At 39.0% G+C, this 26,114-nt stretch overlaps 1 protein-coding gene and 1 non-coding gene across 2 annotated transcripts in view; one reads left to right on the forward strand and one right to left on the reverse strand.

Moving 5' to 3' along the window:
* Positions 1 to 24,355, forward strand: part of LOC134656060 (uncharacterized) — a 49,939-nt gene extending 25,584 nt beyond the window's left edge. Inside the window, exons 32-72 of the mRNA XM_063511578.1 lie at positions 1,179 to 1,274; positions 1,774 to 2,003; positions 3,295 to 3,511; positions 3,586 to 3,678; positions 4,173 to 4,402; positions 4,690 to 4,894; positions 5,189 to 5,281; positions 6,424 to 6,650; positions 7,240 to 7,453; positions 7,929 to 8,024; positions 8,168 to 8,397; positions 8,596 to 8,812; positions 9,019 to 9,111; positions 9,373 to 9,602; positions 9,864 to 10,071; positions 10,386 to 10,481; positions 10,799 to 11,025; positions 11,413 to 11,626; positions 12,102 to 12,197; positions 12,341 to 12,570; positions 12,769 to 12,985; positions 13,192 to 13,284; positions 13,553 to 13,782; positions 14,374 to 14,581; positions 15,134 to 15,229; positions 15,313 to 15,539; positions 15,960 to 16,176; positions 16,562 to 16,657; positions 16,996 to 17,219; positions 17,494 to 17,704; positions 17,850 to 17,945; positions 18,817 to 19,052; positions 19,291 to 19,510; positions 19,955 to 20,050; positions 20,200 to 20,426; positions 20,542 to 20,749; positions 20,946 to 21,029; positions 21,232 to 21,458; positions 21,995 to 22,211; positions 23,094 to 23,189; positions 24,118 to 24,355. Coding sequence (XP_063367648.1) covers positions 1,179 to 1,274; positions 1,774 to 2,003; positions 3,295 to 3,511; positions 3,586 to 3,678; positions 4,173 to 4,402; positions 4,690 to 4,894; positions 5,189 to 5,281; positions 6,424 to 6,650; positions 7,240 to 7,453; positions 7,929 to 8,024; positions 8,168 to 8,397; positions 8,596 to 8,812; positions 9,019 to 9,111; positions 9,373 to 9,602; positions 9,864 to 10,071; positions 10,386 to 10,481; positions 10,799 to 11,025; positions 11,413 to 11,626; positions 12,102 to 12,197; positions 12,341 to 12,570; positions 12,769 to 12,985; positions 13,192 to 13,284; positions 13,553 to 13,782; positions 14,374 to 14,581; positions 15,134 to 15,229; positions 15,313 to 15,539; positions 15,960 to 16,176; positions 16,562 to 16,657; positions 16,996 to 17,219; positions 17,494 to 17,704; positions 17,850 to 17,945; positions 18,817 to 19,052; positions 19,291 to 19,510; positions 19,955 to 20,050; positions 20,200 to 20,426; positions 20,542 to 20,749; positions 20,946 to 21,029; positions 21,232 to 21,458; positions 21,995 to 22,211; positions 23,094 to 23,189; positions 24,118 to 24,329 — 7,280 coding nt within the window. The 3' untranslated portion in view covers positions 24,330 to 24,355. The remainder of the gene's footprint in view (positions 1 to 1,178; positions 1,275 to 1,773; positions 2,004 to 3,294; positions 3,512 to 3,585; positions 3,679 to 4,172; positions 4,403 to 4,689; positions 4,895 to 5,188; positions 5,282 to 6,423; positions 6,651 to 7,239; positions 7,454 to 7,928; positions 8,025 to 8,167; positions 8,398 to 8,595; positions 8,813 to 9,018; positions 9,112 to 9,372; positions 9,603 to 9,863; positions 10,072 to 10,385; positions 10,482 to 10,798; positions 11,026 to 11,412; positions 11,627 to 12,101; positions 12,198 to 12,340; positions 12,571 to 12,768; positions 12,986 to 13,191; positions 13,285 to 13,552; positions 13,783 to 14,373; positions 14,582 to 15,133; positions 15,230 to 15,312; positions 15,540 to 15,959; positions 16,177 to 16,561; positions 16,658 to 16,995; positions 17,220 to 17,493; positions 17,705 to 17,849; positions 17,946 to 18,816; positions 19,053 to 19,290; positions 19,511 to 19,954; positions 20,051 to 20,199; positions 20,427 to 20,541; positions 20,750 to 20,945; positions 21,030 to 21,231; positions 21,459 to 21,994; positions 22,212 to 23,093; positions 23,190 to 24,117) is intronic.
* Positions 6,842 to 6,951, reverse strand: Trnan-auu (transfer RNA asparagine (anticodon AUU)). The gene is made up of 2 exons: positions 6,913 to 6,951; positions 6,842 to 6,877 (listed from the first exon to the last, which is right to left on the reverse strand). It is a non-coding gene; the product is annotated as a tRNA-Asn (tRNA).
* Positions 24,356 to 26,114: the final 1,759 nt, after the last annotated feature.

A 26,114-nucleotide genomic window follows, 5' to 3' on the forward strand; every position in this document is an offset into this window, starting at 1 on the left:
TCTCCAACTGTGAACACAGTAAAGTTTCTCCCTTAAGGGGATCATTATACGCACATCTCCCCTAGTGGTTTTGATTAGATATTCCATTTCTCAATAAATTGCTATGCTAGCCTTCTAAAAAATCTCTACAAACATTTAACGTGACAGCTATTCCATAATGAAAATGTGCTGTCAATAGACGCATCATTTGACGCGAGAGGCATTCCTCTCATAGAAAGCATTTAAAACTCAGGAACAAATAATATTCGTAATGAAAATGAACACACAAATGAATACCATTACTGGGATTTGAACCCAGGTCGTCCAGCTTGGTATGCAGTCACTACAGACTAGGCTAGGAGGCCGTTGAAATATTTTGGCCCTTGAAAATATATTTTATCAAATCGGCCTCTAAAAAGTGTGTTGATGTAGGTAACTGACAAGTGATTATGAGTTCGATATGAACGCGGAATCTAGATATGTTATCTGTATATAAAACTATTAGTTATGTCTAATCTATATTAGATGTTATATGTTATGATGAGATTGCGAATTACGATAGTACAACAAGGTACACTGTTATATCATGGTAAAGTTAATATTATTTAATCTAATTTACAAATAAATCAATGATTCAGATTGGTGCTCAGATAACATGAAATATCTGCGTTTAATAATTTAAAAAACTACGGTTTTTAATGTAATGGCAATGGAGTACTATCTGCCGAAAAAAGAACTAACAAGTTCAAGTCCATTCGTGCAAAAAAAATTAACAATGATGAAACAGAACAAATTTTCGAATGTGTCTTGCAAATCTTGATAACTGAAATATTTGTATACCCATTAAAACATGTAACGAACAAGCGCTTCTTAGGTGTAAGGCCTGAGTGGACGCTCGAGTTGGGCGTGCAGCGGGGCGGGGCGACGGCGTGCATGTTAAACAAATGCAAACGTATAGGAGCGGCCTTAGTACACGCTGCTCAAACACGTGGGAGCCCGACGCCACGCTGCACGCCCCGCCGAACGCTCCGCTTCGAGCGTCCACTCAGGCCTTACATGTTGTACAACTAGGAAAGGCAATTTGCAAATATTTGTGACAAAACATGTAGTTTTATTTTAGGAATATGTGTGACCAATGTACCATGTTTAATAAAAAAATTGAATCATTAATTCATTACTGATTACGGATTTACTTTCAGTGACAACTTCAACTGACTACTGGGTGTTGGATACCGACTATGACAACTACGCTATAGTTTATACTTGCTACAACATTGACCCCGACACAAGAGGAGGTAACTGCGTTTTTAACTTTTTACCGAATTTCATTGTTTTAAGGCAATCCAAGTGTAAATTTACATATTAAAGTGTAGGTTCATATCGCTTGCGCTTATTGATGCGTGTGGGATACGCTGAAAGTTGTGTCAGAGTCGTATCATAACAAGATCAAAACCATAATAAATTGGTAAATCGGAATTGGCCTCCGTGTGTGAGCAAAAGCCCACGTGACACATGGCTCGTGCCCGACTACTGATGCCTGACCATAATTAATTTATATCACTACATAGTACAAAAAAAAGACGCTTCCCGCTGTCTGTCTGTCCCTATGTATGCTTAGATCTTTATAACTACGTAACAGATTTTGATGCGGTTTTTTAAATAGATAGAGTGATTCAAAAGGAAGGTTTATTTTATGATTTTTTTAACCCGTGCGAAGCCGGGGCGGGTCGCTAGTGGATTAGTAAAGTGTTCTCGTTTAAATAGGTAGTCAATTCTTTTATCACCTATTTTCAGTATGGAGTTGGAAGCTCAGCCGATCCAAAGAGCTATCAGCCGAGGCCAATACAGCGATCAATACAGTAATTGCTTCAATAACTGTTTTGGACGATCGTTATTACCAAACGAGAGATCAAAGCGCCGATGGATGCTTCTACTATCCCGTACCCGAGCTTGGCGTTCCTGTGGTCTTCCCGGGACAATGCGATGACGGAATCGCTGCTGTTCCTAACTTTAATTTGTACGCTGTACGTATGTTGTTCTTGTTGTTGTCCTATATAAAAGAATTAATTAATGAAAAACTTTATTTTCAGGCAACTATTGGCCCATAGATAAATAGCTTAAAACTAGCATACACATTATTATAAAATATATCTTAAAACTAAACACACAAAATTATTATGGCTGCGATGTAGTTCGTAACGCCGCAGTGTCAGGGAGCCGGCCGCGGAACCGCTGGAACTTGACAGTCTTCGGTCAAAACTCCTCCTTGGTGAAGGTCGCTACGTCAGTCGGAACGCTCACCACATAGGAATTAAAATTCACAGTGTGTCGAGATTCCAACTTCACGACCCTCAGGATGAATCCGGACTTATGGCACCCCAGAGGTGCAAAGGGCCTTCACAAGCTCGCGCCACGCCTTCCTATCTTGAGCGACCTTTCTGGCCTAGCTCCAGCTCAACCCGACCGCTCGTAACTCATTTGTGACGAACCGCTGCTTCTGTCCGGCGGTTTCCAGCCGAAAGCGATGGTTAGGTTTCGGTCAGGTCTTGCATTTTAATCTATTAACTCTTTTCAGATCCCACAAACATTAACACACAAATAACGTTATCATTTCAAAGTTTGGTTAAACCTGAAGAACGATTTTTTACATTATTTTATAAGTTTAAAGTCTAGGTATCAAAAAAAGGATGGTACATACGGAGGTGCCTTTGTTTGTTTTAGATATATTTTAATTTAGACACATTCGACTACGATGTAGAGCTACGATTGTTACTTAGGATTGAATAAAATATGTTATCAATACGTTAGTGCACATTCGCATTAAGTTTTAAAAAATACATTGACAGTTAAAGTAAAATTTTAATTCAGGAAAATGGATTAAATAGATACTTACAGTATAATATGTACAAAACTTAAAAAACTAAAACCGGTTCTGAGCCATGCCGGGTCCAAAGGTCCCCATCACACTAGCAGCGTTACCTCGCTATATGGCGATGGAGACCTGTTGGACAAGCCATGACTCAGAACGGGAGCCATTCCCCTTCCCCCTGAGGCGCTTGCCAAGCTCTCGGAATATATTGACAATAGTAATTTTGTTACTGTTAAAATATAATGATCAGACACCCTCTAATTTTATCTTAATATACATAAATAGGCTTCCTCCTATACTTTCTATGACATCCTGTCGGCGATCACGTGCTTTTGGATGTCATTAACCCATTAAGGGACTCGCACTTGTGATGTGCCTCATTATCCTCTTTGATATCAATTTAACGATACCGGCATCTCATTATGGACTTTATATTTTCTTAACAGTTCCAAGGAGTTTGGCACGAGATTGAAAGTTATCCGAAGATCGAACAAACCGGAGAGTGCATCAGCCATGATTTCACGCAAGGCACGGGCACAACGTTAAATCTTCAGTCTTCACAAATTATTGACCAGTTCCTGGCAATTTCCTCAGGGAATGTAGCTTTTACTTCTAATGATGGAAGTGCCAGATTGGTAATAACTATAGTCTCAGATGGTCAGGGTAAGTGAATTGTTTTTTTTTCATGATTTTTATAAATTATCATATATTTAATTGTTTCAATTATAACTTTTCAGTTATTGAAATTCCTTATTGGATCCTGAACACTGATTACACTGGCCATGCATTGGCTTACAGCTGTGTGAACATTAATAGCGATTATAGAGGAAGTAAGTTAATTTAGCACCATTCTTTTTTTTGTACATGGGTTTCTGGATTTCGGGCATTCATTGCAACTATTGCTTAGATTCTCAGTGTCTGTATTAAACAATAAATATTTAATTTGCATACCTAAATGTGATTTTAACTGGACGTAGGAAAACTACTCTCGAAATTAGAGTTTCAGTCGTTCATAGGCTTAGGTAATCGCTTATCATCAAGCGGGCTGTATACTTATTTGTCACCAATGTTGTTTAAAAGAACAGTCTATTTTGAAAGAATTTACAGTCGAGGAATTTATTTGTCTTCCTTGTTCAAGCATATTTAGTGGAATAGACGTCATTTTTATACGTTGTACATTTTATACATAGAAAACGAAGCTCGGTGTCTTCATAATACTGACTTGAAAGTGAGGAAAAAGATTTTGATAATCTTAATCGTATACTTTGACATGTAAATATACTGTATTATATCGTTTATCTCTAAACAAACATGTATATTGCAGTATGGAGCTGGAAGCTTAGCCGAATAAAGGAGCTCTCTTCATCGGCTAGCACAATCATCGATGAAGCTATATCCAACATTGACGTGCTTGGCAACGACTATTATGAAGGCGTGGACCAATCAGATCCAGCCTGCTTCTACCTGCCTGACCTGGAGCCTGGCGAGCCTGTTGTGATCGTTGGACAGTGTCAGGCTAACATTCCTGTTGTACAAAACTTTAACGCTGATATGGTAATGTTCTAAGATTATAAATTAAATATAGTATTTAATTCGACATTTATTACGTTCACGAGAAGAATCTATATATGTATTTTGATATATGAATAAAAAAAATCATTTACTTTGTCTTATAAAAGAGTAGATGTCAGTAAAAGGTTTAATTTTACCATCGATAACATCGAAACGATGAATTTTTTTTAACTGTATTATTTTTTTGAGATATTTTATGGAGTTTTGTTTTTTGTAATAAGAATACAAATTTCAAGATATTTATTTACAAATGAAACATTGTTTTCTAGTTCGCCGGCCGCTGGCGTCTAATAGACAGCTACCCGGTCGACTCCTCAACCGGAACATGTGACGATACGACATACACAGTTGACGGAGAATATCTGCGTGTAGTCCACACTCAGGTCATCAACGAACGACTGGACACCAGCCAAGGGTACGCTAATCTAGTGGCAATTGGCAATGAAGGGAAATTCTTAGTTACTTATCCTGATGGTGAGTGAGCAACAAGATATTTAAAAACGACTTATGTCATTTATTTATAATAATCTAAAGTGTTTCTTTTTACACGACTGCCCAAACAAAAAGAGTGTATTGTTTTGTTAGTTGCTAACCTCAAGTAGTATACCACCGCCGGGGAAACACCTCCCTCTTTCTTGCCACACGTCCCGGTGTTGAGCAGTTTCCCTCCTGTTTTTATAAATACATCGAGTTCACAGTTCAACATCGTCGTTGAGACTTACCACGAATTGAATAATTTTAATCTACTAACTGTGTGCTTGATTTTAGCTGACCCGATTGAATATTGGGTACTTGATACAGACTACACCTCATTTGCAATTATGTACGCCTGTGAAAATATAGACAGTGAATGGAGACGAGGTAAGAACAAATTCGTATATTATTTACAAGGACCACCATTTATGTTCATGTTCCCGAAATTCTATAAGAATTTATAGTACTTAAGTTGTCTCCCTAACGAAAGTCTTCGTCCCTACATTATGGACAGAGATGCGCACATCAACACAATATGATATAGTATGTGAAGAAGGAACTTATAAAGTTTCCCGCAATCGCACATCATAGAAGATTTAGTTACGTACCTAGAGAGGAGTGAATTAATCATTCCTGTCAGATTTGGATGTCATTTCATTAGCTTAAGAGCCAACAGGAGCTGAGATTTAAATATTTTAGGTAAATATACCCGTCTCGCTAACGGAAGCGGCTCCTAAAACTAGTGCGATAAGGACAAGGCGAAAAATCCTGCGTAAAAATCTCAAAAATCGAGGTTTCGTACTCGACTGTTTCCTCCTCCAAAACTTAACCAATCGTAACCAAATTTGGAAATCTAAATGATTATGACATTATCTGTGTCGGACCGTTTTGCTTTTTTGGCTAATTGATATCAGTTTTGAATAGCGCGCCTCTCATTGCGGCATAGTCAATTAGGCCATTTTGGCCATTTATGAAGGGCTCTAGCGCCTTAAAAAACAAAAATATCAAAAAAAGCAAAACGGTCCGACACAGATATTGACAATATTAATCTGTGTTGAAAAAATCATTGCTCTAGCTTCAAAACCCACGGAGGAAACAGTCGAGTACGTTTGTATGGAGAAATGACCACTCCTGTTGGCTCTTAATTCTTCAAATTGTAAATATATAGTCTGTAACCGAATTACATTCTGGAGACCAGTTTAAATTTCTTGATTTTATTCCTAAAATAGATATGTGTGCGCGACGCAATTAGATTAAAGTTTTTAAATGCCAGTTTTTACGTATTGTCAAAGCTAGGGGACGCACGGGGAAGGCTGGGTGCGCGGAAGCGGCCTTGATAGTTTACCGCACTAGAGCAAATTTTAAAACCAGTCGATATGAGCTAGATGTTGCACTCTCCGCACGTCCCTTTGTACCGTCCCTATGTACCGCCCTCTTTAAACATATAAGTTAGTTTCCATAATTTTGACTATTTTTTCATCGTGAAAAGAACCTACAAATTCTACAATATGCTTAAATGTAAATTCTAGTATGGAGTTGGAAGATGAGTCGCACCACAGAACTAACGGAGGCAGCTGTGACTAGCATTAACCAGATAATCGATAGCGTCGACGTCCTGAACAACCGCTACTACCAAGAGGTGGATAACACTGACGCCGGCTGTTTCTACTACCCCTACGCCGATGGCAACCCCGTCGAGTTCAGGGGCCAGTGCAATGAGAGCATCCCTGTTGTGACTAATTTCAATGTTGATAGGGTAAGTCATAAGGCACAGCACAGCAGGCACATCAAAAATATTTAAAACTGTAATATATTACCTCGATATCAGGTAATATAATTTTAAATGTCAAGCAATATAATATGTTGTATGATCAATTTTTTAACTAGCTGATACGTCTGCGAGCGATATTCCAAATTATATATTAAAGGAAAAAATGGAAAAAGTTACGCTTCCGGCAGGACTTGAACCCGCATCCTCCACAATCGGCACAATCCGTGTGTTGCTCTTAACCATGGTATAATAATATAATGCTCTTAACCAATTGAGCTACGGAAGCCTGCCGGGAGCGTAACTTTTTCCATTTTGATGTTTGAGAAGTGAAAATACTATAGGTAAGCAGTATCTGAAAGGATTAAAATCACTTCTGTAATAAAAAATACTAGGTAATCTAAAATCTTCTTGCAAACTAATCTTGACTTCTGAGTTTTCATATGGTAAATATTAAATCTGGCAAAACTAAGATACATGTTGACCCTCAGAATTGAGAAGTTACGTGCAATATTTAAATACCTGGTAAACATTAGTGATCGCTTAATTACCACCATTGTTGCTTATTATCTTTTAGTACATGGGTCTGTGGTACGATATCGAGAGCTATCCTCAAGAGTTCCAAGACAGAACCTGCGCAACCGCCACCTACACGCTTAATGGCGTCGTGGAGGTATACAACACTCAAGTCGTTAATGAAACTTTGGACTACATCTATGGAAGCGCTGTGCCCGACAACGACGATGGGTTAGCTAAGTTGCTTGTGACTTTCCCTATCGCTGGAACTGACTGTGAGTATAAGATTAATAATTAAATTGTTTTTCTTTTCAAGTTGTATTTTCCTAACTAAAAGACGTGAATAAATTACAGGTAGTTGTATATAATAAAATAAATCAAAATTAAGTAAGACCATACAACAGCAAAAGAAGAAAACAAATATCAATACCTACTTATTCACTGTTCTGCTGATGTTTATTGATTTCTCTTTTACAGTTTCTATTACCTCTCCGTACTGGGTGTTGGATACGGATTATGAATATCGTATCGAATGCCCTTGGTTGCACCAAGCGGCAACATCGCGTTAGCCAGATATTAGCTTAGCTATTTGTATACTAGTGGCTAACTGATGAACACCCGAACCTACGTCATTCCTACTTTTCGAGAAATAATGTCAAAAATATAAATATAAAAAAATTAAAATAAATCAGAATTATGCAATATACACAAGGAAAATCTGCGGAAATTATATTGGTTTCTCTTTTGCAGCTTATATTACCTCTCCATACTGGGTGCTGGATACGGATTATGATAATTATGCATTAGTCTACGCATGTATCAACCTCGGTTCCGACTCTCGCGCAGGTAAGAACTAAAATAATTACAAGTAAAAAATATGCAAAAGAAAATTTAAATTAAACTAAATAACACCTTTAGCGGAAAAATGGTTTGTGTACCTACAAAATAAGTGATATTTTGACGGCCATATTTGTATTTTTTTCTCTCAGTATCAAGTTGGAAGCTCAGCAGACAGAAGACCTTATCAGCGGCATCAGAAACTGCAATCAGCGCAGTATTAGACAGCGTCCAAGTACTCAGCCAGGAATATTTCGTGACAAGAGACCACACTGATGATGGGTGCTTCTACTACCCCGAACCGGAGACAGGCAAGCGTGTGGTGTTCCCGGGACAGTGCGATGAGAGTATCCAAGCGGAGCCGGAATTTAATTTGGATCGAGTGAGTATGAACCTCGAGTTTGTTTTTAAGAGGCTTTCAGAGATACCTAAGTTAGATAGTCGGTTTTTTCGGGATAATCGGCAATCAGTTTGGAGCGATGTAGCAAATTCGAACTATTGAAGTACGTACAAGTCTAATTAGGCACTCCGATCTGTAAAATTTGAAAAATGTTTGACGTCTGATCGTACTTTTTGACAGTTCTCAGGACTATGGCACGAAACAGCCGCCTACCCCAAAGAAGAATCGGAGGGTCATTGTATCAACTACGAGTTCACGACTACGACTGCAGATTCTTTCAGTCTGTACACAACTCAAGTCATTGGTCTAGATCTGGATGAGACTAACGCGACCGTAGTAAGGACGTCTACTGACAACAGCGCTAAATTCACTATTACTCTTACATCTGATGGCAACAGTAAGTAATTTATTTCTGTCCCTTTTTGCTATATCTTGATTGAAATTCAAATTAGATTGTGTAGATGTTCAAAGTCTTTATTTACTTAAGAATTAAATGAACGTTCTTCCACTGATAAATACTTGAGTAAATTTATAATGAATGATGGTTTTAAAACTATAAGTACAAAAGGGACATAATCAATATATACATCGCATTGTTTTCAGATATCGAGATTCCTTATTGGATTTTGGCAACTGACTACGACAACTATGCTCTAACGTATAGCTGCAAGAACATCGATTCTAACTATAGAGAAGGTATAACATATTTATTAATTAAACTTTAATGCACAGTAAAAATATACTTACAGTTACAAAAGGCGGACTTAATCGCACTACACGGCATCTCTACCAGTCTAATATCAATAAGTATAATTTCAGAACTGTCATAAGGCCTCTACTTGGCCTTATGACAGTTTTAGAGTTCAGAGTTCCTAACGTTAGATTTTTCTTCGAGTTTTAAATTAGAATCCTGTCTCCGCATTTAGAAATAAAATATACAATTATTATAATTTTCAGTATACAGTTGGAAATTAAGTCGCACTAAGGAAATGTCAGAAGCATCAGAAAACGCCGTCAGCGCGGCCATGTCGGGCATTCAAGTCTTAGATGAGCGCTACTACGAATTGACCAGCCAAAGCGATTATTCCTGCTTCTACCTGCCTGTGCTGGCCCCAGAGGACCCTGTCATCTTCGTTGGACAATGCGACCCTAATATTCAAGTCGTTCAGAATTTCGATCCGACGAGGGTAATTTGTTTTTAATTAAAAGGTTTCAACTATAAAAAACTTTGTTTTTACGTGAAAGTAATCGGGCCAGTTTCTTAGAAAATAATAGCTTATGTAAAAATATAAATAATTTTAAGGTCACTCAACTTATGCCACTGCAGCATCCTGCACCGACACCAAAACACAACAAATTTCCATGGGTCCCAAAGAAAGGACTCAATTTTCATTCGATTTCAATTGAATGTCTTCTCTGATATCCATAGGTACATTTTATTTTTACAGTACGAAGGTCGCTGGCGCCTCATCGCGAGCTACGCTTCAGAATTCCAAACTGGCACCTGTAACGACGCCACGTACACCGTTCAGAACGATGGCTCCGTCTTAGTTTACAACACGCAAGTCATCAACGAGGCTCTGGACACTATCACCGGTTCAGCTGTGCTAGCCACTGCTGACGGCTCTGGAAAGCTACTTGTGACCTTCCCTGGAGGTAAACACAAATTTTATTTATATATATGTGAGGGCTGCCTACCATAGACACTGGATGTACCTAATTGCGACAAGCTACGCGGATTTAAATCCCTGGAGAAGAAAAGCTTAACAGTTGTATTTCACCTATAGTTTTTACCTACCTATATTCAAATATAAGATATTATGACTCTAAATTATATTATTATATTTCTAGTTGTGGACAAGGAATTCGAACTATACATAGAGTTTAGGCATAGTATTAGGTAAAATGAAAAAATCGCTCCTTCACCTGAACTAACATAAAAAAAAAAACAAATTGTGCTATGCTTTCAGCGCCTGAACCCGTCGAGTACTGGATTTTGGACACTGACTATGAGTCATACGCGTTGGTCTACAGTTGCGTCAATCTGAATAGCGATCAAAGACGAGGTAATATTCAAATTGAAAATATAAATCTAGATGTAGTTTATTAGGCTAACAGTCATTTAAAAAAAAATATGTTATGTATAGAGGAGTGAATCAATTACTCCTATCTGACTAAGGGTCGGATGCACCAAACTGTCTGTCACCGTTAAAGCAATCGCTAAATTGATTGTATAGGACGTTTCATAGTTCACTTCTGAGTGACGTTGATCAGTGAATACATATAACATAACATTCTGGATACCAACAAAGTTTAAATACTCCTAATTCTTGATTTTATTCGTTAAACAGATCGCACTTAATGATATTTATAATAATTCCAGTATGGAGTTGGAAGATGAGTCGCACCACAGAACTAACGGAGGCAGCTGTGACTAGCATTAACCAGATAATCGATAGCGTCGACGTCCTGAACAACCGCTACTACCAAGAGGTGGATAACACTGACGCCGGCTGTTTCTACTACCCCTACGCCGATGGCAACCCCGTCGAGTTCAGGGGCCAGTGCAATGAGAGCATCCCTGTTGTGACTAATTTCAATGTTGATAGGGTAAGTCATAAGGCACAGCACAGCAGGCACATCAAAAATATTTAAAACTATAATATATTACCTCGATATCAGGCAATATAATGTTAAATATCAGGCAATATAAATATGTTGTTTAATGTTTGAGGAGTGAATATACTATAGGTAAGCAGTATCTGAAAGGATTAAGATAACTTCTGTAAAGAAAATTACTAATCTAAAATCTTCTTGCAAACTAATCTTGACTTCTGAGTTGTCGTATGGTGAATATAAATCTGGTTAAACTACCTATCTAGTACATGTACATCTAGATACATGTTGACCCTCAGAATTGAGAATTAACGTGCAATATTCAAATACCTAGTGAACATTAGTGATCGCTTACCACCATTGTTGCTTATTATCTTTTAGTACATGGGTCTGTGGTACGATATCGAGAGCTATCCTCAAGAGTTTCAAGATGGAACCTGCGCATCTGCCACCTACAGGCTTAACGGTGTCGTGGAGGTATACAACACTCAAGTCGTTAATGAAACTTTGGACTACATCTATGGAAGCGCTGTGCTCGACAACGACGATGGGTTAGCTAAGTTGCTTGTGACTTTCCCTATCGCTGGAACTGACTGTGAGTATAAGATTAATAATTAAATTGTTTTTCTTTTCAAGTTGTATTTTCCTAACTAAAAGACGTGAATACATTACAGTTAGTTGCATATAATAAAATAAATCAAAATGAAGTAAGACAATACAACAGCAAAAGAAGAAAACAAATATCAATACCTACTTATTCACTGTTCTGCTGATGTTTATTGATTTCTCTTTTACAGTTTCTATTACCTCTCCGTACTGGGTGTTGGATACGGATTATGAATATCGTATCGAATGCCCTTGATTGCACCAAGCGGCAACGTCGCGTTAGCCAGATATTAGCTTAGCTATTTGTATACTAGTGGCTAACTGATGAACACCCGAACCTACGTCATTCCTACTTTTCGAGAAATAATGTCAAAAATATAAATATAAAAAAATTAAAATAAATCAGAATTATGCAATATACACAAGGAAAATCTGCGGAAATTATATTGGTTTCTCTTTTGCAGCTTATATTACCTCTCCATACTGGGTGCTGGATACGGATTATGATAATTATGCATTAGTCTACGCATGTATCAACCTCGGTTCCGACTCTCGCGCAGGTAAGAACTAAAATAATTACAAGTAAAAAATATGCAAAAGAAAATTTAAATTAAACTAAATAACACCTTTAGCGGAAAAATGGTTTGTGTACCTACAAAATAAGTGATATTTTGACGGCCATATTTGTATTTGTTTCTCTCAGTATCAAGTTGGAAGCTCAGCAGACAGAAGACCTTATCAGCGGCATCAGAAACTGCAATCAGCGCAGTATTAGACAGCGTCCAAGTACTCAGCCAGGAATATTTCGTGACAAGAGACCACACTGATGATGGGTGCTTCTACTACCCCGAACCGGAGACAGGCAAGCGTGTGGTGTTCCCGGGACAGTGCGATGAGAGTATCCAAGCGGAGCCGGAATTTAATTTGGATCGAGTGAGTATGAACCTCGAGTTTGTTTTTAAGAGGCTTTCAGAGATACCTAAGATAGATAGTCGGTTTTTTCGGGATAATCGGCAATCAGTTTGGAGCGATGTAGCAAATTCGAACTATTGAGGTACTTACAAGTCTAATTAGGCACTCCGATCTGTAAAATTTGAAAAATGTTTGACGTCTGATCGTACTTTTTGACAGTTCTCAGGACTATGGCACGAAACAGCCGCCTACCCCAAAGAAGAATCGGAGGGTCATTGTATCAACTACGAGTTCACGACTACGACTGCAGATTCTTTCAGTCTGTACACAACTCAAGTCATTGGTCTAGATCTGGATGAGACTAACGCGACCGTAGTAAGGACGTCTACTGACAACAGCGCTAAATTCACTATTACTCTTACATCTGATGGCAACAGTAAGTAATTTATTTCTGTCCCTTTTTGCTATATCTTGATTGAAATTCAAATTAGATTGTGTAGATGTTCAAAGTCTTTATTTACTTAAGAATTAAATGAACGTTCTTCCACTGATAAATACTTGAGTAAATTTATAATGAATGATGGTTTTAAAACTATAAGTACAAAAGGGACATAATCAATATATACATCGCATTGTTTTCAGATATCGAGATTCCTTATTGGATTTTGGCAACAGACTACGATAACTATGCTCTAGCGTATAGCTGCAAGAACATCGATTCCAACTATAGAGAAGGTATAACATATTTATTTATTTAAACTTTAATGCACAATAGAAATATACTTACAGTTACCCAAGGCGGACTTAATCGCACTACACGGCATCTCTACCAGTCTAATATCATTAATGTCTCGTGAATCAATTTCAGAACTGTCATAAGACCTCTACTTGGCCTTATGACAGTTCTAGAGTTCAGAGTTCGTAACGTTAGATTTTTCTTCGAGTTTTAAATTCCATAAAATAATATAATATGTATACAATATACAATTATTATAATTTTCAGTATACAGTTGGAAATTAAGCCGCACTAAGGAAATGTCAGAAGCAGCAGAAAACGCCGTTAGCGCGGCCATGTCGGGCATTGAAGTCCTAGACGAGCGCTACTACGAATTGACCAGCCAAAGCGATTATTCCTGCTTCTACCTGCCCGTGCTGGCCCCAGAGGACCCTGTCGTCTTCGTTGGACAATGTGACCCTAATATTCAAGTCGTTCAGAATTTCGTTCCGACGAGGGTAAGTTCTTTTTAGTTTAAAAATTTCAATATGAAGACCTTTGTGTTCACCTTCTGCCACTTCCTTTAAGCTTGATGGTCACTCAACTTATGCCACTGCAACACACTGCGCCACACTGCACTAACACCACACACACATTGCACTTAGGTACTTAGGATAAGCAAACTTATTACTTTAGGCAAAATGCAACCGAACATGTTTAATATGTTATAAATATCAGAAATAATGTATATACAATTCATATGCAATTCATTTATTCTTATGAGATTTTAAACCAAACTGACACTGTCAAAAATATATTATATTTTTGTATAGGTACCTAGTGAAACCCAGCCAGTGTTGCGTTTTGCGATGCCTATGAAAATTATCTGTATAGAAATGAAAATTGTATTTCTTCCAACATATGAACAATGTATATGAAAAACAAAAGCTATACCTATATCCCGCATCCCGCTCCTCCTTGCCCAGCAAAATAGTGGAATAATGGTCCCAAACGAATGACTCGATTTTACATGACAGGTGACATCAACACAAAAGTCATCTTCTAACTCAATCTTTTATGGTTGCTATAAGTATAATTTATTATTATAGTATGAAGGTCGCTGGCGCCTCATCGAGAGCTATGCTTCAGAATTCCAAGATGGTACCTGCAATGACGCTACGTACACCATTCAGAGCGATGGCTCCGTCTTAGTTTACAACACGCAAGTCATCGACGAGGCCTTGGACACTATCACCGGTTCTGCTGTGCTAGCTACCGTTGACGGCTCTGGAAAGCTACTTGTGACCTTCCCTGGAGGTAAATATTAATTTATTTGTACAAATATCCGTTGTGCAATGTGCCGCATGCGGACATACCTACCCCCCACACTCGCCTTTTATGACCCTTCTTATACAACGGCTCCATGTACATATGTATATATTTTTAAATCCAATTTCTATTACACCTTATGTGTATAATTGCATGAATTCTATAGTAATTTAAATTGTATTTCTTTTTCCTTATTTTCTCGTAATGCATGTTAATTATAAGATGTAATTTTTTTTTTTTAAAGATGTGTCCCGCCGAGTTTGTTGCCGGTCCCATATTGGGATACCCTCCTCCAATTGAGGGGGGATTTAAATCTTCTCGGGGCAGAGGTGTAGGGTTGGAGCCGGTCTACCTAGCTTTATTTGACGTTCATAAGCGCATTGTAATTATGCCTACTTGAATAAACTATCTTTTATATTTATCTTATCTTTACGGTTGCATAAAATACTATTATTTTGTACCGAAAATTAGTGAAAAAAGATATGTCATCCTCCTGAACTTGCTTTTTAAACATTTTAACCAATATTGTCACTTTTTCAGCACCGGAACCCGTGGAGTACTGGATTTTGGATACAGACTATGAGTCATACGCGTTGGTTTACAGTTGCGTCAACCTGAACAGCGATCAAAGACGAGGTAATTTTGAAAGCGACTTTTCTTACAATAAATATTCAATAATAGCCCATTGATTTTCTTTTATAACTTGAAATATATTGCAGTATGGAGTTGGAAACTCAGTCGATACACCAGCCTGACCGACGCCGCCGTGGCCGCGATCGAGAACATCGTCGGCTCCGTGAACGTTCTCGCCGACCGCTACTACTCGACGATGGACCACTCGGCCGCCGGTTGCTTCTACTTCCCGGTGCCTGACGGCAACCCAGTGACGTTCCGTGGCGAGTGTGATGACAGCGTCAGGGTTGTTGAAAACTTCGACATAGAGAGGGTATTTTTGAAAGCTTATCTTTGTCATGGACAATTTGTACATCATAGGCTGCTTTTCCTTTGTTTTTTTGAAATTTCTTTTTCGTCTATTTAAGCTATTCCAGAAATTCCATCGAAACCCTTAGCGCTACGAAGCAGGAGGTCTCGGGTTCAAATCCAGATATGGGTAATATTTATTTGTGGGTTCATCACAAATATTTCTTCCTGAGTTTATGAAACTTATGAATGTTTTCTTTGTATTTAAGTGTTTATGTATTCCTATCGTCGTCGAATTGCTTTTACATTATCTTGTAATATTTATTTTACGTATGGATATTCAAATATGCACATTTAAGAGGACTTAGCAGTATAAACAATTTTCTTAAAAATATTTCAATTTGATTTTACTTAATCTTCCCTTATACGCTCAATTATTCCACAGTATATGGGCCTCTGGTACGACATCGAGAGCTACCCTCAGGCGTTCCAAGACGGCACGTGTGCCACCGCCACCTACACCCGTACAGGCGATGGCGTGCTTGTGTATAACACGCAAGTCGTCGAGCAACTTCTGGATAACATGAACGCTACAGCTGTGCCCGCGGCCGACGACGGTCTCGCGAAGTTCATCGTCACCTTCCCTGTACCTGGTACTGACTGTAAGTACGACAGTACATTGGCCATTGGTCCGCCAGTGAGAGATGCTCTCAAGTATTGTGCGATCGGATGGATACACGGATGACGGGCGTATATTGGTGAACAACACTGAAGTCAACTAGTAATTTTAAACCCGCGGCACACGACGGACTTCAAAATCGATCGTCACTTTCTCCATTGCTGATGCTGATTGTAATTAAATAACTTAATAATTCTCCTTTCATGTATGTTAACAAAAAAAAACCGGTCTTGTTATGATTCCATACGCAACGTAACTATTTAATACAAATTGTATTTGCTGAGGTTCTGTCTATATTCAAAATTAATGTAAAACACTATCCATGTAAGAAAACCACTTAGTAACCAATGTCAAAATGTTCGTTCCAGTGACAGTGGACGCACCATATTGGGTTTTGGATACTGACTACGACAGCTACGCTCTCGTCTACTCGTGCAGTCAAATAAATGATGAATACAGAAATGGTAATCATTTGATCATTTTTCACATACCTACATAGGGTACTAACCTTATACTTAATAGGTACCCAAGGTTTACATATTTTCAGTTAGAATTGTGGACTTTTGTTTGATCGAAAGGTGGACACTTTTAACCGATTTAAAAATCCCAGTACCTCCGATATTATTTTTAATGTAAATTCAACGATTACTCGAAGACTGAAATATAGATGCCTAATATACTATTTCAGTACCTATTTTAAAAGTAACACTATGTAATTTTGAACTGTGTAGTGAAGTCGGTTCTTTTGTAAAGTATTTTTCTTAAAATAATACGTTTAGCTAAAAGCAAAATCTGTTCACAGTATCCAGTTGGAAACTCAGCCGCTCACAAGAACTAACACCGGCTGCCCAGACTGCCATTAACGCTGTAATAGACAACGTGCAGGTGCTAGCCGACCAGTACTACAACCCGCGAGGCCACACTGAAGAAGAGTGCTTCTATTACCCTGACAACTTCGGGGGACCGGTATTGCTGAACGGACAGTGCGAGGCACAAAATGTTGTACAAAACTTTAATCTCAATTTGGTGAGGATCCTTCATTTTAGACTACCTTCCTTTCCAGTAAAGATTTGCAGTCAGCTTCTCATATATCTTCTGCTGAATTCTCAGTCGGTAGCCCGTACGTAGCCGTGCATTCTGTATACTTAAATGCACCTGGAAAATCCGACATCATTATCTTTTGTGTTAGGGATTAGGTTGACTAGGCCTCTAATAACCTTTTCATGAATCGATTAGAAAGCTTAAAGATGAAAGTTAAAGCAGTATGAAGCGTATAATAAAACCTTTATTGAAATTCCAGTTTGCTGGCACATGGCACGAAACAGCACGCTTCCCATCTGACTATCAAACCGGTGAATGCGCCACCAACGAGTTTGTCGTCAACCAGAACTCCTTCGTATGGACTCAGACCATAGTGTATAATGAAAGGTTGACCACGGTGTCCGGACCAGCGGTTGTAGCTAGCGATGGAAGTGGTATTATTACTGCTACATTACAGAATGATGAAGGAGGTAAGTTGCTGTTAGATGACAAAATACTTTTTTTTGCATTGTATTACTTGTAGCCAATATCATGAAGTTGTATCTCTAGTAGAGATTTTCTATAGAACAATGATACCCTGTCTAATACAACGTTTTTGCCATGTTCAATTTTCAGTCTCCGTTGAAGTGACGCTTTACGTCTTGGACACCGACTACACGGAATACGCGTTGCTATTTAGTTGTGTGGATATAGACGACACTAGCAAACAAAGTAAGTTAAATTTTATGTAATTTATGAACTTTAATTGCTGAACATAATAGAGAGCACCTAATTAGCGACATCTTAAGCGAATCAGTTCACTACATAGTATAAAACAAAATCGCTTCCCGCTGTCTGTCTGTCTGTCTGTATGCTTAGATTTTTAAAACTACACAACGGATTTTGATGCGGTTTTTTGTAATAGAGTGATTCAAGAAGAAGGTTTATAAATATATAATTTGTTTACCCGTGCGAAGCCGGGGCGGGTCGCTAGTGTAAAATATAACAACACTGACTTAGGTTCTTAAACATTCGACATCGTTAGATGTTAATACTTATACTACTACTACTACTTACTTATACTTAGTATGTTAATACTTGTTCATGGGTTGTGGGTCTTTGAGATACAAAACAAATATGACTACTATTCAGTAGATTTTGTAGTAGTACGAGTATGAAAACTGTAAATTGAATTTTTGGAAAATACACAAACTGAAAGAAGGAGACAATGCACTGTACTGTTGTTATGGCAAAACAGCGTATCTTTTTAGCTAGCTATGTGTAATAAGATACGCCGTTTCGTTTTGCCGTAAGCCTAAGACCATAAACCATAATATAGGGTTGTAGCCAAGTTAGAAAAGAAGCATCTTGGGTCGTCCCATTCGTTTATCGTCAAGTTCTTAAATTAGTCCTATTCTGCTTTCGTCACTCATTCTACATTCGTCACAATCGTCGGTGGCTTTCAATGTAGAATGAGTGACGAAAGCAGAATAGGACTAATTTAAGAACTTGACGAAAAACGAATGGGACGACCCAAGACGATACCGAAAAGAACGAATCGAACGAACTCAACGAATCCAACGTTTAAACATTTTTTTTACAGTTTACAGTTGGAAAATGAGTCGCTCCAGATCTGGTCTCTCTCAATCAGCCAACGACGCCATAGATGAAGTGGTCAATAGAAACGTGGACCTTCACGAGAATTACTACGAACTCACTGATCAGAGCAATGATGGCTGCTTCCACTATCCAGTCTTTGACGAACCACCTTCAGCTATCGTGTTACCAGGTCCTTGCGATGAAAGGATTCAGGCCAAAGCCGACTTTGAAGTGAATGCTGTAAGTACTTACATAAACTAAATAGAAGCTGAATTCTGAAAGAATTTCCGTTTTATTCATCAGCTAACATTGTTTTGTTGCCACCCTGTTTCAGCTAGCATTAAGTGTGACTTTGACGTTTTAAAGAAGGATTTTGTGCCTATTTTCAATGTTTTAACAACAGTTTTCAACGGTCAACACTCTCACAACGCTCGGAGGTAAATAGGCAATTAATTAACTTCAATTACTTTCACAACAGTACCTCGGAAGATGGTTCGAAGTATCCAAATACCCGCAAAGGGATCAAGTTGGTGAATGCTCCCGAGCGCACTACAGCCCTGGGCAAGGTGATGCCCCAGTAGATGTGAGGAACACAATCGTCTACAACCAGACCCTGGAGACCAGGGAGGGAACGGCAGTGCTACACAGCACTGATGGAAGCGGTCTTTTGTGGGTCACATTCGTTCTTGGTGATGGAGGTAAGTTTAAGCAAAATTTTAACTCTTAAGCAATCTAGAAAATATATGACATCTAAGGCTTATGATTCGACATTTCTCGGTTTTTGTCAGGCCGGGGCCGATTTTTGAATTTCGATCGCTCGACTTCGTCACTCGAAAATCGGTGGAAAACGGCGAAATGCTAATTTTTGAAATACGAGTGATAGAAATTTGGAATGGAGTGGTATTGACCACTCGTTTTCAATTCTATTAGTAGAATTTATATGCCTAGTAGTGGAGATATTACTGAACGAAATACACGAAATCGAGCGGTCAAATTTCAAAAATCGGCCCCCAGAGCGTAAACAGAAATGACATGAAATACATTGTGCTGCATTTACCACGGTTTCAAGTAGCCAACATATTATTATACTTATCGCCTAAATAAAACAAAAACTTGTATAACGCTGCCTTTCTGGTTTTCAGTGGTCGTGGAAAGTAACTACTATGTTCTCGAAACCGACTACACAAGTTTCGCCCTCGTCTACAGCTGCAGGGACTTAGACAATGGCGACAGTGAAGGTAATTTGAAAGAAAACTTGATTACTCAATCGTTATTTTTTAGTAACTATAACTTAGTGCTGTACCGGACTTAACTTTAAGACTAAGAAAATTTTACTGGTATTTTTAATAGTGAGATTTAAACATTTATAAATATTCCTGAACAACAGTATACAGCTGGAAGCTCAGCAGAGAGCAGACGCTCAGCGACGCAAGCAACAACATTATCGATGACGTCATCAGGAACACAAGAGGTCTCTTAGAAGATTACTACGTACCGACCAGCCAAAGTGACGAGGACTGCTTCTACGTGCCCGAACTGAATGAAAACGCTGCACTGCACTTTAGGGGACAATGTGAAAGTGTCTCCGGTGTAGAAGGATTCGATGTGTCTCGGGTAAGAGATTCTTTTCATTCAAGTTTTCATTTACAACACAACAACAGCTTCTTCTTTTAATCTACTGCTTTCATCAAGTCGTGTGTATTCATCAGTCTCTAAACTTAATTCACAGTACGCGGGCTGGTGGCACGAGATTGAGCGGTTCCCCACGGACGGTAACCCTGGCGATTGTACCAGCTCTCAATACACCAGCGTCGGCAACACCATTCAAGTGGTCGATACCAGTGTGTTCGACCTCACGGGACAGATCACCACCGGAACTGTCGTAGCTAGCAGCAATGGCGTCCTAACCAGGACCCTGAGCAATGGACAAGTCGAAGGTAATTTGAAGGAATTGGTCAAGTGATTACAGCTCCTAGTAAACATGCACCCAAAATAGTGGTGTGATACCAAAGTATTCGGCCTCATCGGTCAGATCACAGAGGAGACCACGCCACGCATAATACAACAACAGATCGTGAGATAGGAGAAAGAGACTACTATTTTATTATTATTATCATCTTAAATTCTTTTCAGAATTGGTTGTTTTGGCAACGGATTACGAGACGTATTCGCTGTTGTACTCCTGTTCCAATAATGACGATGGAGAATACAGGCGAGGTATGTTTTTAATTTTCTGCTTACCTTAAGCTACATATGGTTGGCATTGTAACTACATTGAATTTTCCAAAGGACGGGCTGTTTCCGTATCATAATACCTACCTTCTGGTGTTGCGGGTGTCCATGGGCGGCGGTAATCGCATACCATCAGGTGATCCGTCTGCTCGTTTGCCTCCTATATTTAAAAAAAACATTCTTACAGTATGGAGCGCTAAACACAGCAAGCAGCAAGAACTGACAGAAGCAGCAGAAACCGCGATGGCGCCTATAATTGAAGCCAACCAAGTGCTATACCCGCAATTCTACCTGACGGTTGATCAGTCTGACGACGCTTGTTTCCATTATCCTGAAGCGTCGGGCGAAAAGGTCATACTTCGCGGACAGTGTGATGACGACATACCAACTGTTCCGGACTTTGACGTGCCTGCGGTAAGATTTTTTAGTATTTACTGCATTTCCTGGCTGCGGAGTAACCAGAGCTAAAGATGCTCAAAATAATATTACTTATTTGAACCACTTAACCGAGTATGCCACCTACGTAACAACGGTGAACGATCATTTCGCCATCAAAGTGCCCCTTGCAGCGTAGGTATACCTATTAATGTACTTTATACTTACCCCATCGGTGGAGCCTGTGGTGGAGCAGAACTGGCCGCGAAGAGAACATGCAAATCGCTTACGCTTCGTAGCGATCGAAACGCAACGGTCACTGTCACACTAATATGGAAGAGTGATAGAGACTAATAGAGAGACACAAAGCGATTCGATAGCGAAGCGCAAGCGATCGTCACGTTGGCTAGGCCGCCTGGACATTTGCCTTTTTTTTAATCTGCCGTATTTATTTTGTGAGCTTGTTTAAATCCTGACTAAATAGATTTTTAATGTAAGATAAATTTCCTCAGGCTTTGGAAAAAGGTGTAGAAAGTGCACCTTCTCTATTATACTCATATCTTATCTCCCTCCAGTACACTGGCGACTGGTACCTCATCGAACAATACCCCAACCCTCACGTCTCCGATGCCGGCACGTGCGTTGGCGCTCGCTACACGTACGACTTCGAGACGGAAGAGATCTCGGTTCTCCACTGGGAGGTCGTGGGAGGAGACCTTACCTCGATTAATGGTACCGCGAGGACTGATGGCGCGAACATGATTATAACTATGGCGGTCGCGGACAGCGATGGTAAGATTATCACTACATTTTTTATTGTGCAAGCAAATGGCATGCAAATAAGGTCGCCGATATAATAATATAGTCTGTTAAGCCATTTCTGTCAGTAGAATAAAGCACCAAATTTAAAAAAAAATTGGCGCAAATCTCATAGAAAATTTTAATTTCGGGCCTTTTTCTTGACAGGCTATAGTTTACCGTTTATACTTACTGGCCGTACGTTTGCTTGGTTCTGTAGATCCTACCTAACAATAGGTAGTGGTAGTAGGAAGTTACCTAATCATAAAAAAGCGGCCAAGTGCGAGTCGGACTCGCCCATGAAGGGTTCCGTATTTAGGCGATTTATGACGTATAAAAAAAAACTACTTACTAGATCTCGTTCAAACCAATTTTCGGTGGAAGTTTACATGGTAATGTACATCATATATTTTTTTTAGTTTTATCATTCTCTTATTTTAGAAGTTACAGGGGGGGGGGGGACACACATTTTACCACTTTGGAAGTGTCTCTCGCGCAAACTATTCAGTTTAGAAAAAAATGATATTAGAAACCTCAATATCACCTATCCATAGATACCCCACACGTATAGGTTTGATGAAAAAAAAAATTTTGAGTTTCAGTTCGAAGTATGGGGAACCCCAAAAATTTATTGTTTTTTTTTTCTATTTTTGTGTGAAAATCTTAATGCGGTTCACAGAATACATCTGCTTACCAAGTTTCAACAGTATAGTTCTTATAGTTTCGGAGAAAAGTGGCTGTGACATACGGACGGACAGACAGACGGACAGACAGACAGACAGACATGACGAATCTATAAGGGTTCCGTTTTTTGCCATTTGGCTACGGAACCCTAAAAATGCTCGGCAACCTTTTACAAATATTTTTTTCTTTCAGACACTACAACAACAGAGTTGAAAATCCTGCAGACGGACTACGCCTCTTACTCCTTGGCGTACACTTGCACTAACGTTAACCAGTTCCAACGCGAAGGTACGTTCAAATTCGCAATAGCAAATACAAATAATTATTACCATCGCCCACACTGTTAATTGACAGTTCGTAAACCTTATTACAAAAGGCATAAGGTCCACCGATGGACAGTTAAGAGTGTTGCTGTTTGTAGGTACCAGGCGGCCTTTACACTTGTAAGTTTTACTTACGTAAGTAGGGACACAGCTATAACTACCACTATCGTTATCTCATTCTAACAAATAGCTTTGTCCCTACTTACGTACTTAAGTAAAACTTACAGGTATAAAGGCGGCCTCACACACACGCGCGCTCAACTCATGCACACATGGAATTTTTCATTAACTCGCATGAAAATAAGTAAGGTAAACGTACTGGTGCTCGACGCGGTACCAGTACCTACCAGGGATGTTGCGGATGCCGATTTTTTGACATCCGCGAATGCGGATGCGGATTTTTAAAGGCTCACATCCGCGGATGCGGATGCGGATGTCAAGATAGGTACATAAAAACGTCAAATATTACATTTTAGTAATTTTTATTTCAAAAAACCGGCCAAGTGCCACGCCACGCTTGACTGCTAATTTCTAATAGGTTTTTTTTGGCTAATGACTAAATTACCTAGCAGTCTAGCACTTACGCCGATGCTAAGACGTTCATGTACCGACCTGTTCCACATCCGCATCCGCATCGATTTTATGCGGATGCGGAAGTTGAAAATAATGCGGAAGTTCCGCGGTTGCGGATGCGGATGCGGATATTCGCAACATCCCATGGTACCTACATGTCATCTTGAAACTTAAGTGATTGTCAATAGAGGTGACAGCAGGACAGACAGAGGTGTCATCGATTGGGCATTAGCATGTCGAGCACTAGTACGTTTACCTTATATAAGTAGTTGCCAGCTTCATAAAGGTGCAAAACTACAAAAATAAACTTATTTTTTTAGTGACTGCCTTCAAGTTCAGCAGAACGCGCTCCTTACCAGCGAGCGCTGTAACTGCCATCACCTCTTATATGGCGACACGACAAGAGCTTGACCAACGGTACTTCATCTCGGTGGAACAAGACGAAGACTGCCTCGAACCCAGCTCCGCGCTTTTGGCCCGCGGCAGTTTTCTAGTTTTACTAGTTTGCGCTGTTTTGCAAATGTTCATGTAATTTATAAGTGGGAGAAGCGAGAAATCATAACAGTTCATTAATTTCATTAATAGTAAAATTTGTAAATGAAAGTACCTATTTATTATTTACTCATCTGTAAATACACATTGTGTGACGCAATTTGAAAATTAAATGTAATGAATAAGTTTGTAAGAATGATTACCTACACAGAAAAGTTGAAATTATTTCAGTGTTTTACTTACCATATCTAATTGTTCCAGTACGCTTACACCTTTATCGACCTTCTATATTATTATTCGGCATATACCTACCTATTACGTACCGGCAATACTGCCACAGCGGCAGGAGAGTTAAGTTCGTCGTTACACAGATAGGTGACAACAAACACAAAGATGAGTGGATGAAATACTAAGCTAAACGTTGAAGAAATTTCAAAATCCAGCTGCCATTACATGACGTGACATGTTAGCGAAGTCAGATTAGCTTCCGACAAAAATAAAAAATAAATCTTCTAATCTAGGGTAATAAAATAAAATTCCATATGTACAAATTTAACAATTTATTGATTAAAATCAACACCAAACCCTATCTACATCGTTTGATATGCTCGGCAACTCAATTCATGACAAAAATAATGAACGTCCATTCGCCTCTACATCGCCATAATAAAATAATATATGTTAATTAGGATAAACATAATTGAACTACCTCAGAAATGCCTATGTACTGCGAGACTTTGTTTTGGTGATTGCAAATAATATTTGAGCTAATAAAATTTGCTATATATTGCTTATCCCCTTCGGGATTTGTTCATTAACAGTGTAAAAATTCGAATTACAAAAATTACCCACTTTACCGTAAAGGACACTATTGCTGGCATACACAAATTTTAATGACACATTCACCCCGACTTTCGGGGTACGGGCGAAAGTCTAAAAAATGGCCGCCATGCTATAATATTCGTTAGATACAATTGTTTACATCACTACATAGTATAAAACAAGGTCGCTTCCCTGTCTGTCTGTCTGTCTGTATGCTTAGATCTTTAAAACTACGCAACGGATTTTGATGCGGTTTTTTTAAATCGATAGATTGATTCAAGAGGAAGGTTTATGTATAATTTGTTAACCCGTGCAAAGCCGGGGTGGGTCGCTTGTACTTATATAATTCTGTCGTTAAAACTGGATAAATAAACTTAAAATTTCCTCTCTATATTTTCTGTAAAAGAGTATTAAGACCCGTATAATGTAAGTAAATAAAATTAACATGTATCGTCAATCACCGAAACAAATGTTACTAATAAAATTCATAAGGTACATACGACAACAAAAAATAACATTACAGAGGAGCTACCACAAAAACCGTTTTTCGCAAATTGCGGGGATCTTTCTCTTTTACTCCAATGAAGGCGTGATTAGAGTGACAGAGAAAAATGCCCGCAATTTGCGAGCTTCGATTTTCGCGGTTATAGCCTCTAGCAGTCTCAGTAGCGCAACGTCCATTTCAAAATCTACCGATACACGCACCACTTTTGTTTCATAACGAAGTTACCATTTTCTAGATGAAAACCGGCAACATTGATGAAGTTGACCAATGAGGAGAGGCCTTTCGACAAGTGTTGCCAGTTTACTACTTGTGAAATTGTAACTTCTAGATTTACAATAAATTAATATTATTATGTATTTATTGTGACATTGCCCTCAGTGTAAGGCCTGAGTGGACGCTCGCGTTGGGCGTGCAGCGGGGCGGGGCGTGCGGCGTGCATGTTAAACAAATGCAACCGCATAAGAGCGGCCTTAGTGCACGCTGCTCAAATCACTTGTG

This window comes from Cydia amplana, chromosome 17 (genome assembly GCF_948474715.1).
Source record: "Cydia amplana chromosome 17, ilCydAmpl1.1, whole genome shotgun sequence".
Classification (NCBI taxonomy): domain Eukaryota; kingdom Metazoa; phylum Arthropoda; class Insecta; order Lepidoptera; family Tortricidae; genus Cydia; species Cydia amplana.